This window comes from Cricetulus griseus, chromosome 7 (genome assembly GCF_003668045.3).
Source record: "Cricetulus griseus strain 17A/GY chromosome 7, alternate assembly CriGri-PICRH-1.0, whole genome shotgun sequence".
Taxonomy (NCBI): Eukaryota; Metazoa; Chordata; class Mammalia; order Rodentia; family Cricetidae; genus Cricetulus; species Cricetulus griseus.
The window spans coordinates 98290539-98302761 of record NC_048600.1 but is presented as its reverse complement, the minus strand read 5'-3'; the positions used below and the strand labels follow the sequence as shown (position 1 = coordinate 98302761).

The 12223-nt window shown below is 38.9% G+C and overlaps 1 protein-coding gene across 1 annotated transcript in view; it reads left to right on the top strand.

Moving 5' to 3' along the window:
* Usp32 (ubiquitin specific peptidase 32) overlaps positions 1–12223 on the top strand; it is a 122016-nt gene that overhangs the window by 80785 nt on the left and 29008 nt on the right. The window contains exons 19-26 of the mRNA XM_027426392.2: positions 1414–1488; positions 3127–3265; positions 3488–3593; positions 4689–4862; positions 6816–6990; positions 7535–7686; positions 9200–9311; positions 11500–11711. Of these exons, the coding sequence (XP_027282193.1) occupies positions 1414–1488; positions 3127–3265; positions 3488–3593; positions 4689–4862; positions 6816–6990; positions 7535–7686; positions 9200–9311; positions 11500–11711 (1145 nt within the window). The remainder of the gene's footprint in view (positions 1–1413; positions 1489–3126; positions 3266–3487; positions 3594–4688; positions 4863–6815; positions 6991–7534; positions 7687–9199; positions 9312–11499; positions 11712–12223) is intronic.

Here is a 12223-nt window from a genome sequence, read left to right as displayed (position 1 = left end):
AAGAAGAGTGGCCTGTCTACATGTATCGTTAGGCTGACCAAGGAAGGGAAATGTGGGTGGTAAATTCAGCTGCAAGTTATGAAGTTTTATAAAATTTTCAGACTACCACTTTGAGTTTGAGTGAGAATTTACTCCCAAATACTGGAGATTGAATCTAGGATCTCGTGCTTTCGAGGCCTTCCACCCACTAAGTATTGTTCCCAGCTCTCTCTTAGACTCCACTATTATCAGCACTGGCCTCTCACCAACAGTGCTACTTAGGCACTCAGCTGTGATTTACACATGGCACATTCATGTTGTTGAAACTGTGGTGTCTTTCCCCATAATGTCTCATGAAAACACTGCTAGTTGCATGTGATGACACTAGTGAATTACCTCAACGACTGTTAATTTAATGAAATTAGATTTTCATATTTCTGATGGGTTTTGTTTGTTTCTGTTGTTGTGGTGGGGTTTTTGGATTTTGGGGTTTTTTTGTTTGTTTTGTTTTTGGTGGTTTTGTTTGTTTGTTTTTGAAACAGGTTTCTCTGTTTAACAGCCCTAGCAGTCCTGGAACTTTCTTTGTAGATCAGGCTGGCCTCGAACTCACAGAGCTCTACCTACCTCTGCCTCCCAAGTGCTGAGGCATGTGCCACCACCACCATCCAGCATATTTCTGATGTTTTTAAGTTTGGGAAATTTTACCATATCTAAACTTTAATTACTTCTGTAGATGGTTAAATATAAATTTACTTCAAGTTAGCACTTGAAGTAGTATCTTATTATTATTTGAAATGACTTTAAAATCCCCAGTAGAAAGAGTAGAAATGAACAATAATAATAATAATAATAATGTGTGAAGATTCTGTGATGAATTCCATTACTTTGTATACTAACCCAAAAAAAAAAACCAGTAAGGGGGCTCCAGATGTAGGGATATGAGGTTTTGTTTTGATTTGATTTGATTTTTGTTTGTTTCTTTGTTTTAGTTTTTTACAGTAGGACTTCAAGTTCCTGGCTATCCTGGAACTTGCTCTGTAGATCAGGCTGGCCTAGAATTCACAGAGATCTGCCTGCCTCTGCCACCTCCCCCATAATACCACTACCACCACGTGCTGGGGTTGAAGGTATGCCACCACTGCCCAGCCCTGCGTGAATGAATTTGATTTCTGCTCCACATAAAACCAACCATAGTTGTAATCCCAGCACTAAAGAAGTAGAGTCTGGTTATCTTTGGCTACAGCATACCAAGTCTGTGGCCATCCTGGGCTACATGAAACACAATATAAAGAGTTGGAATGGTATCAAACCTAATAACTAAAATTTACTTTTTTTTAAGTTCTGGTAATAGAAATGACTATTTTTTAACATAACAATCGAGTGACTCTGAATTATATGGATAAGAAATTAATATATTCAAATCTGTCTTTCCAGTTCGCAACAAAGATATGAGCTGGCCTGAAGAAATGTCCTTTATAGCAAATAGTAGCAAAATAGATAGACATAAAGGTAAGTCAGCATATTATTTTTATAGACTTATTTTGTTGTAGTTGGAGGTAATCTTACTATGTCATCTAGGCTGTGCTTGAACACTTAACCTTGATCCTCTTGATAACCTCTGAAGAGGCCACCACACCTGACTTAGACAGCCTTAAACTTATTCTTCCTTGTTCTTGCTGGGTAAACTCTTTTCAAGTTATTTGTACACTGGATGTGGTGGTGCCCCAACTCTTACGATAACGCAGAGATCCAGAGCAATCTGGGCTCAAAGTAAAACTGTCTCAAGAAAAAAAAGGGCCAGGAAGGTAGCTCAGATGGTAAAGTGCATAGCATACAACTGTGAGGATTCTAGTTTAGCCCCAGAACAATGTACAAATTGAGGCACTGCAGTAAACACCTATCTCAGCACTGGGGAGACAAAAATAGGATTCCTGGCCAGGCAGCTCAGCCAATTAGTGAGCTCCAGATTCAGTGGGAGACTCTGTCACAGAAAGTAAAATGGAAGAAGAAACCCACATCAACCTCTGATCTTCAAATACCCACATACATACACATAAAAAATAATTATTCATGTACATATTTTTGTTCATTTGTTTTATTTTACCAGTGTCTTATGGGTATAACCAAAATACGTTGTATATATACATAAAAGTCTCAAAGAATATATTTTTTTTTAATTTTTGGAGTTCATTTTTTACTTTATGTGTATGAATATTTTGAATTCAAGTATGTCTGTGCACCACTGGTGTGCCTGGGACCGTTAGGGTTCAGCATTAGTAAATCCCTGGGACTGGAACACTTATGAATATCTACATATGTGCTGAGAATCTAACCCAGGTCCTCTGGAAGTGGAGCAACTGCTCTTAACTACTAAGCTCTCAAAAGAATAAATTGTTTTAAATGTAGTTTTCTTTTTAAATTATTTTTCCAGTGCAGCCTCCCTAGTGCTAGGATCACAGGTGTATACAACCGTGCCCAGCATACAGTCATCCTTGGAGAATTTGATTCTGGGGTGTTTTTTTGTTGTTGTTGTTGTTGTCTTAAACAGGGTCTCATATTGAACTCCTAATCCTCCTGTTCTATCTCCCAAGTGTTGGGATTATGAGCATGTGCTACCAACAGCCACAACAATTAAAAACAACACTTGGCCATTTCTAGGCTACAAATGAGCAAGGATCATCATGCTTGCCAAAGAGACTCCACGAAAAACTTATGTAAAAGACTTGATTTAAAAAACATTGAAGCCAGGCAGTGGTGGCGCACACCTTTAATCCCAGCACTAGAGACCAGTCTGGTCTATAAAACAGGTTCCGAAGTGGCCAAAGCTACATAGAGAAACCCTGTCTTGAAAATCAAACCCCCTACCCCCCCCCAAAAAAAAAAGTAAGGTTAAAGAAAAAACCTTCATCATTTATCTGACTAAAAGAATTTTAAAATCACCATGTTGAGAAGTCAGTGTGGTGACACATGCCTTTAATGTGAATACAAGGAAGGTTAATGCAGGAGGATTCCTAGTTTGAGGCCAACCTTTGATACTAAGCTTCTGTCAAAAAGAGAAAGAAAAAAAAAGAATAACTCCATTGAATACAAATAACCATTCCACAGCATGTTGCTATAGCTAGGCTTTTGTCTCATTATTTGTTGCAGTTCCCACAGAAAAGGGAGCCACAGGTCTGAGTAACCTGGGAAACACATGCTTCATGAACTCAAGCATCCAGTGTGTTAGTAACACACAACCACTGACACAGTATTTTATCTCAGGGAGACATCTTTATGAACTCAACAGGTAATCTTTTTGACCCACTGGCAGTTTTTCTTCTGTAGCTTTGATCTGAATCCAATGTTGCTTAAATTTCCTCTTCCTGTAACTTGAAGAAGATGTTATTTTATTGCCTTATCGAATATGAATAAGGGCCAAGGGATATGTCTCTTGATAGGTAGTTTTGTGCCCATGTGATTGTGAATTATGGAGAATCTTTGGCAACAAATTTCCCTCTCAAACTTCTAGGACAAATCCCATTGGTATGAAAGGCCATATGGCTAAATGCTATGGCGATCTGGTGCAGGAACTTTGGAGTGGAACTCAGAAGAATGTAGCCCCATTAAAGCTTCGGGTAAGCAGACTAAAATATTATGAAACTATGTAATTCCCTAATTGTTCTTTTATCACTTTTATTGCACATTTTCTCTATTCATTAAGTATCGTAGATACCCAAATTTGTATGTGTTCAAGTAAATGCAAAATACTGCTGAATATGTAGTGAACAGAAAGAAAAGACCAAAGAAACAGTACCTCTTTGAGACATTGTTCATTTTACAGATTTACCAACTGCTTTAGTTGTATGAAGAGTAAACCCTTTTGATACTCCTTGACTGCTAGCTTAGGCCACCTATTCTGATAGATTTTTTTAGCATTGCTAAAATAATTCATTTATAAATCCTGATAGTTAAACACTATGCTTTTTGGCCTCTAACAAACAGTAAAGCCTAAGAATATAATAAGATCAGAATAAGGTAACTAGAAGAAAACATTTATATAGTATGACTGGGAAATCTTTCAGGATGATCAGTTGCCATTTTACTATTTCTGTAAATAGAAATTCATAAATACAAATCTGTGTGAATAAAGAACTATTTGCTTCAATGGTGTCTTAGGGTTCTGTTGCTGCGATGAGACATCATGACCACAGCAATTCTTATAAAGAAAACATTTCATTGGGGCTAGCTTACAGTTCAGTGGTTTAGTCCATTATCATGGTAGGAAACACAGACTGACATGGTACTGAAGAGGTGACTGAGAGTTCTACAGCTGGACCAGCAGGTAGCAGGAAGAGAGAGGGACACTGGGCCTGGCTTGAGCTTCTGAAACCTCACATCCCACTAACCAGTGATACATTTCCTCCAACAAGACCACACCTCCTAATAGTGCCACTCCCTATGGGTCTTTGGGAGCCATTTTCATTCAAACCATCAAAGATGGAATCAAACTGGGAAACATTATTGGCCAAAATGCCTCTCATTTTTTTGGTCACTTCAGATTAAAGTTAGAAAGAATAAATTTTTATCCAGAATTTGTTTTCTGAAATAGAGGAAGACTAAATATTGTGCCATTTACTTTCTTTCTGATGCTTATTGATTGAATTATGGAAAGTGCTTGTTCCAAATTTTATAGGATAGGAAATAATGACAGCTATTTCTCATTTTTATAGTGGACAATAGCAAAATATGCTCCCAGGTTTAATGGGTTCCAGCAACAAGACTCCCAAGAACTTCTGGCTTTCCTCTTGGATGGTCTTCATGAAGATCTTAACCGAGTCCATGAGAAGCCATATGTGGAACTAAAAGACAGTGATGGAAGACCCGACTGGGAAGTAGCTGCAGAGGTTTGTTTTGAGTTTCTTTTGTTGTTGTTTTTAAAGAGTCTTGTGTTCTACTGACTTAGCTGGGCACCTATGTCTATTTTTTATGCCTTTTGGTGGGTAAATTGGACAGTGTATGTGTGCACAGGCAATGTAGAGGTTAGTGGTTCGTGTTGGATGTCTTCTTAATCTTTGCCCCACCCTATTTTTGAGATGTGGCTCTCAATGAACCTGTAGTTCACTAATTTAGCAGACAGGCTAGCCAGGGATCATTATGTCTCCACCTCCCCAGTGCTGGATTACAGGCATGCACCAAGTCCCTGGGTTAATGTGGAGTTTTTTGTTTGTTTGTTTGTTTGTTTGTTTGTTTTGGCCAACCATGGCTGAGCATGTGCCTGCCCTGGGATACTGGGATATGGTTAACATACCCAGTGTCACTCCATTCAAGAAAACCAGTTTTGATGCTCTTAGCAACTGCACATAGCTTCTTGATTCGGCCTTGAATTTTGTGCCCTCTTCTCCTTGTCTCTTCTAGGATGTTATCTGGTTTGAGCTTGGGCAGGTCTTGTGCATACTGTCACAGTTTCTGTGAGTTTGTATGTGCATCCATTCCTGTTGTGCCTTGAAAGCACTGTTTCCTTGGATTCATCTTCCATTTCTGGATGTTATCATCTTTATGCCCAATCTTCTCATAGATCCCTGAGCCTTGAGAGGAGGGGTGTGATAAAGACATCCTATTTAGGGATAAGTGTTCCATGTGTGTTGTTCCATTATGAGTCTCTGTCTTAATTCCCATCTAGTGCTAGAAGAAACTTTTCACCGTGTGGTGGTGGTACACACCTTTAATCCCAGCACTTAGGAGGCAGAGGCAGGCAAATCTTTGTGAGTTCCAGGACAGCCAGGTCTACACAAACAAGCACTATCTTGAAAAACTTATCAGGGTTCAACAAGGCACTGATCTATGGTTGTAACAGTATGGTGTTAGGAGTCATTTTACTGCTATGTTTATTTAGTAGAAAACTGAAGGTTTTCCCATAGGGCCTCGCACCTACTTAGTATAATTCTTAGCCTCATTAAAAGTATCTAATATGGGTTCCATCTCATGGATCAGGCCTTAGATCCAGTTGAAAGGTGGTTGGTTACTCCCAAAACATTTGTGCCACTGTTGCAGAGAATGGCTATATCTTTTTTGGTGTTTCAAGACAGAGTTTCTCTGTAGCTTTGGAGCCTGTAGACCACACTAGCCTCGAACTCACAGAGATCCGCCTGCCTCTGCCCCCTGAGTCCTGGGATTAAAGTCGTGTGCCACCACTACCCAGCAAATAGGTGTACCTTGCAGTCAAGTCACTATTATAGTTCACAGGGTTCATAGCTGAGTAAGATTGATGATTATTTTTCTCTTCCTAAAATGTATAGTGCCTCTGGTAAGGTGAAGCTTATAGTTAAGAACCTATTAATTTCTCCATGTTCAATGTCATAAGTATGTGGTATCTTCAGCAATAAAATCTTACATTCAGGTTATATAGAGTAACAAATAGCAGTGGCAATAACCTGTAATGTTTTGGAGAGTCTATGGGGCTCTTTGGCCAACAATTCAAAAAGATGTAACCCATTCCTGGATCTACAGGTTTTATTTGGTGTTATATGTTATGTGGTTGGGTCTCTTTTATGTAGCCCTAACTATCCTGGAACTTTCAGGGTTGACCAGACTGCCCTCAAATTCAACAGAAGGCTTGCTCTGCCTTCAGAGTGCTAGGATTAAAGATGTATAACAACCATGCCTTGCTTAGTTTTGAGTTTCTTATAAAAACAATAAATACAATGTTCTGACCACAAGTATGTGTGGCACAATTTAAATTTGAACAAGAATATTCTGTGGTTAGAGTTTAAATCCAATATACTTAACCAGTAATTTTAGATTGTGTTGAAAAGGTTATTTTTTGAATTTGAAAATAAAATTTTGTTTTTCCTTGATAGGCCTGGGACAACCATCTAAGGAGAAATAGATCAATTGTTGTGGACTTGTTTCATGGCCAGCTCAGATCCCAAGTCAAATGCAAGACATGTGGGCATATAAGTGTCCGATTCGATCCTTTCAATTTCTTGTCTTTACCACTACCAATGGATAGTTATATGCATTTAGAAATAACAGGTAGGTCACAGGGTTCTGGAAAACTGATTTATTCTCTTTATTTGGCAGCCTAAACTTATAGTTATTTGTTTGCAGTGAGTTCTCATAAATATGGGGGAGTCAGCATGTTATAATCAAGCACTCCACATTAAGGCACAATTTCAGGTTTCGAAGGTTTGGAGTATGGGCCTGTTTTTGTGCTCATTGGTGCTTTTCTTAATTCCAGTCATAGCAGAAACTTTGAAAAGCTTGTAAAGCCAAACAGACTTCTTTATCAGATGACTATAAAAAAAATATTGATTTCACTCCTAAATTTTATTTTAGCAGTTCCATATAAAAATTCTCGGCTAACATCTATAATGAGATCTGGTGTCCTCTTCTGGTGTGCACGAATATATGCAGACAGAACACTGTATACATAATAAATAAATCTTTAAAAAAAAAATTCTCGGCTAAAAAAAAATCTTGACTGAAATACTTGTTATTTGCAAGTCAGATATATTTGTTGTGGTATATAAGACTTTCATTGTAACCTGCATTTACCAATAAAACATCTTTTTACTAGTAATTAAATTAGATGGTACTACCCCAATACGATATGGATTAAGACTGAATATGGATGAAAAGTACACAGGTTTGAAAAAGCAGCTGAGTGATCTCTGTGGACTTAAATCAGAACAAATCCTTCTTGCAGAAGTACACAGCTCCAACATAAAGGTAATATTAATTGTTCTTCCTATGAAATCTGATTTTATTCTTCAAAGATAGGTTTCAGTGATTTCAGTTATTATGTTAATGTCTTAGTGTTCTATTTCTGAGTTCCCACAATCCACATCACCCTCAGCACCACTGTCTTCCGTGTCCTACTAGAGTGGTCCATTAAGTCTTGGTTAAAACGTTCAGCTGCTTTCCTAAACCAAAGTTCCAAAGTTCACATTCTGCCAGCAAGCAGCATGGTCAGGCCCATGGCAACAATACCCCACTCCTGGTACCAGCTTCTGTCTTAGTCAGTGTTTTATTGTGAAGAGATACCATGACCATGGCAACTTTTATAAAAGAAAGCATTTAATAGAGGCTTGTTTACCGTTTTGGAAGCTTAGTCTTCTATCATCATGGCAGGAAGCATGGTGGCACAGAAGCAGATACATTGCTGGAGAAGTAGCTGAGAGTTCTACACCCTGATCAGCAGGCAGCAGGAAGAAAGAGTAGCAATGGGCCTGGTTTGGGGTTTTGAAACCCACCCCCAATGACTCATTTCAACCAACAAGGCCACACTTCCTAATCCTTCTCGAGTAATGCCACTCCCTAATGACTAAACATTCAAATATAAAGGCCTGTGGGGGACCATTCTTATTTAAACCACCACACTTAAATAATCAGTGGAGATACAAAACAGCAGGAGCAAGAGCCAGTGTGATGGCTGAGTGCATAAAAGCACTTACCGCCAAGTCTGACTGACCTAGGACTCACATGGTAGACAGGGAGCTGACTCCTAAAAGTTGTCCTGACTTCCACACATGGGCTGTGTGATGTGTGTTTGCTTGCTCTCTCTCTCTCTGTCTCCTCTCTCTCTCTCTCTCTGTCTCCTCTCTCTCTCTCTCTCTCTCTCTCTCTCTCTCTCTCTCTCTCTCTCTCACACACACACACACACACACACACACACACACACACACACACACTGCATGTATGTTTTTGTACCATGTATTGTAATTTTAAAAAAGCAGCCATGAGACAGAATTCAAACAGGGGTTTTTTATTAGGGGAAAGGGATTTTAAAAGGGGGAAATGGAAGAGATGAAGATTGTTTTACTGAGTAGTAGTGCATACCTTTAATCCCAGCAGAGGTAGGAGTAGGCAGATCTCTGTGAGCTCAAGGCCAGTTTTGTCTACATGGTGAATTCCAGGACAGCCAGAACTACATAATGAAACCTTATCTCAAAAAAAAAAAAAAAAAAAAAAAGCCGGGCGTTGGTGGCGCATGCCTTTAATCCCAGCACTAGGGAGGCAGAGACAGGTGGATCTCTGTGAGTTTGAGGCCAGCCTGGTCTCCAGAGCAAGTGCCAGGATAGGCTCCAAAGCTACGCAGAGAAACCCTGTCTCGAAAAACAAAACAAAACAAAACAAAAAAAATTAATGTACATCACAGAGATAATTTTTCTCCTTTATCTAAAACCTTTGCTTCTTCTTCTTTTGTTTTTTTTTTTTTTTCTTTTTCTTTTTCTTTTTGTAGAACTTCCCTCAGGACAATCAAAAAGTTCGACTCTCAGTGAGTGGATTTTTGTGTGCATTTGAAATTCCCATTCTTGCATCTCCAGTCTCAGCATGTAGTCCAGTACAAACAGGTAAGATGGAACTAGACTTCCTTCTCAGGATCTCAGTGTTAAACTTTGGTCCAGGATCAGCAAAATAGCTCAGCTTGATAAGGGGACTTGCAGCTAAGCCTGATCCAAACCTGATGACCTGATTCAATGCTCAGGACCCACATGGTGGAAGGAGAGAACTGACTCCTGCAAATTGTTCTCTTACCTACACATGCATGCTGTGGCATGTGCTTGCAAACACACACATGCATACATACATACATACATAAATTAATAAAATTTGGTCTAAGTTAAAATATATATGTTGTTTGTTTTGCTTTGTTTTCTGAGACAGGGCTTTTCTGTATAGCCATGGCTGGCCTGGAACTCTCTTTGTAGACCAGGCTGGACTTGAATCACAGAGATCTGAGTTCTGGGATTAAAATCACAGCAGAAAACTTTGACTGGAGATTTTTGTAAGAATTCTAATAATCATTTGACTCATTTTTCTTTTGATTGGTGAGGAATCTAAAATTGAGAACCAGTAAATAAACAAGCTTAGTAGGCAACTCTTAGCGCATATACATACCATTAACATTCACGTGTCTTTTAGCTCTTTTGTAATGGTCAGATGGCACAAATGTATGAAAGGAGCATGCAACCAGAAGATATGAACAATAAATTTAATAATGAGGAATTTGCCTGTCCGGTTATTACACATTTATTACATGCATTATTACATGTAATATTACACAGTTATTACATGCATTAGTGTAGTGGGTCTTTCAGTCCTTTAAGCTTCATATACTTTGTGCTTTAGTTGTGGTACTAAGTGTCTAACCTAAGATCTTAAACATCCTGGGCCAGTGCTATGCCTCTTGGTAGCATATTGTGTAAGAGTATTTTACTGAGGAAATGCCACATACACATGTCTACTAACCCCCAAAAATAAAATCAGGAGATTAAAAGTAATGACTACACCAAAATCCCAATTTGGTTAACCAAGAGTTTGTATTGGGGTTACTAACAGGAATATGGGTGAGGGGTTACTTATAGGAACAGAGATGACTTAAAAAAGCAGCTACATCACAAAAAAGCCCTCCCTAACCCTAGTAAAGATTCAAGAAATCTGCATCTCTGGAGTACTCTGTACAGCTTGAGGCAGCTCCCATAGTCTGAGAAATCTCTACACCAACAGCAGTTTATCTGTTCAGAATCCTCTCCGCCCCCCACACTTATTTACTACTTCTACAAGGCTGCAAAGGGGCCCTCAAGAATCTCCCAAGTTTCCACTTTGTCATATGAGACATTTTGTTTGTTGCCTGATCTCCTGAGCCTCCCCCTTTCCTCTTGGGAAAATGTTTCAATTTGGGAGGAAAAACGATATATGATATACAACATAGCACTTGGTTTTTTGACACAGTGTTACACTGTGTATCTCAGATTTGCCCTGATCTCACTGTTTAGTCCAAGATATCTCATGACCCTCCTGCCTCTGGCTTCCAAGTGCTTGGGATTATAAATGCAAACCGTTATGCCCAGGGGTTCTTCCTTGAGAGCTTATTATTAGGTTAATTTTCCTCCTATAAAGGACTTCATAGGAAGTGAAGCTCCTCTCACTGGCATGTAACAGTTACAGTGATAGTAATTTAGTAGATCACTTCATGTTCTCTATTTAAAATGTCGCTGTTCAGTAGACTTTGCAGTGATGGAAACTGGCATCTTTGTCCTCCAATACGGTATCCATCACTTACATGAGCTATTGAGCACTTGATATATAACTATTTAGACTAAGCCTTAGTCACTAAGGAAATACATTTTTATATTCATTTTCATTTAAAAATTAACAATTGGGGCTGGATAGATGGCTCAGCAGTTAAGAGCACTGACTGTTCTTCCAGAGGTCCTGAGTTCGGTTCCCAGCAACCACATGGTGGCTCACAACCACCTTGAATGAGACCTGGTGCCCTCTGCTGGCATGCAAGCAGAAGACATAAAAAATAAATAAAGTCTTAAAAAAAAAACAAAAAACAGAAAAAAATAAGTAAATAAATTCTAGGGTTTAAATTTACCAATAAATTTAGAATTGTTTCTTGGTCTATGTGTTTTCCCTGTCCTGAATTAGGATAGTCTGCACTGTCAATTTTCAAAACACTTATAATACTTGAGAAAAGAACAAAGGTGATGGTGACACAAAATTATGATACTGTGTACATCTCTGAATTTATAGATTGCTCCTCTTCTCCATCTTCAAATGGATTGTTCACTCTGACTGCCAATGGGGACCTGCCTCGACCTATATTCATCCCCAATGGAATGCCAAATACAGTTGTACCATGTGGAACTGAGAAGAATGTCACAAATGGAATGGTGAATGGTCATATGCCAGCTCTTCCTGATGACCCCTTTACAGGCTACATCATTGCAGTCCATCGAAAAATGGTTAGTTACGAGTTCGGCAAGTTATTGGTCTTGTCAACTATCATTGGTGAAATGCAGCCATTTTGTCTCTTTTTCATCTTTCTTAAATGTACTCTCATTATATCATACATGCTTATTTAAGTGTTAGAGCCAGTATTCTATGCCATTATATAAAATAACATTCCTTACTGTATGTTAACAGGCAGCAGAATGCTAGATGGGGTTTTACACACCTGTAATCCCAGCACTGGAGAGGCTGAGACAGGAGAATCATGATTTGGAGGCCAGCCGTGGTTGCATAGCAAGTTCCAGGCTAACTTGAGCTATTTTTTTTTTTTTTTTTTTGAGCCTATTCTGGTACTCGCTCTGTAGACCAGGCGGATATCACCTGCCTCTGCCTCCCAAGTGCTGGGATTAAAGGCATGTGCCACCAACGCCCAGCAAGCTAAATATTAAGACCATGTCTTAAACACAAAAAAATAAAAGAGTAAACTGTCTAGCCAGTACTGCTTTCTTCTAGAATGTGTGTCCCA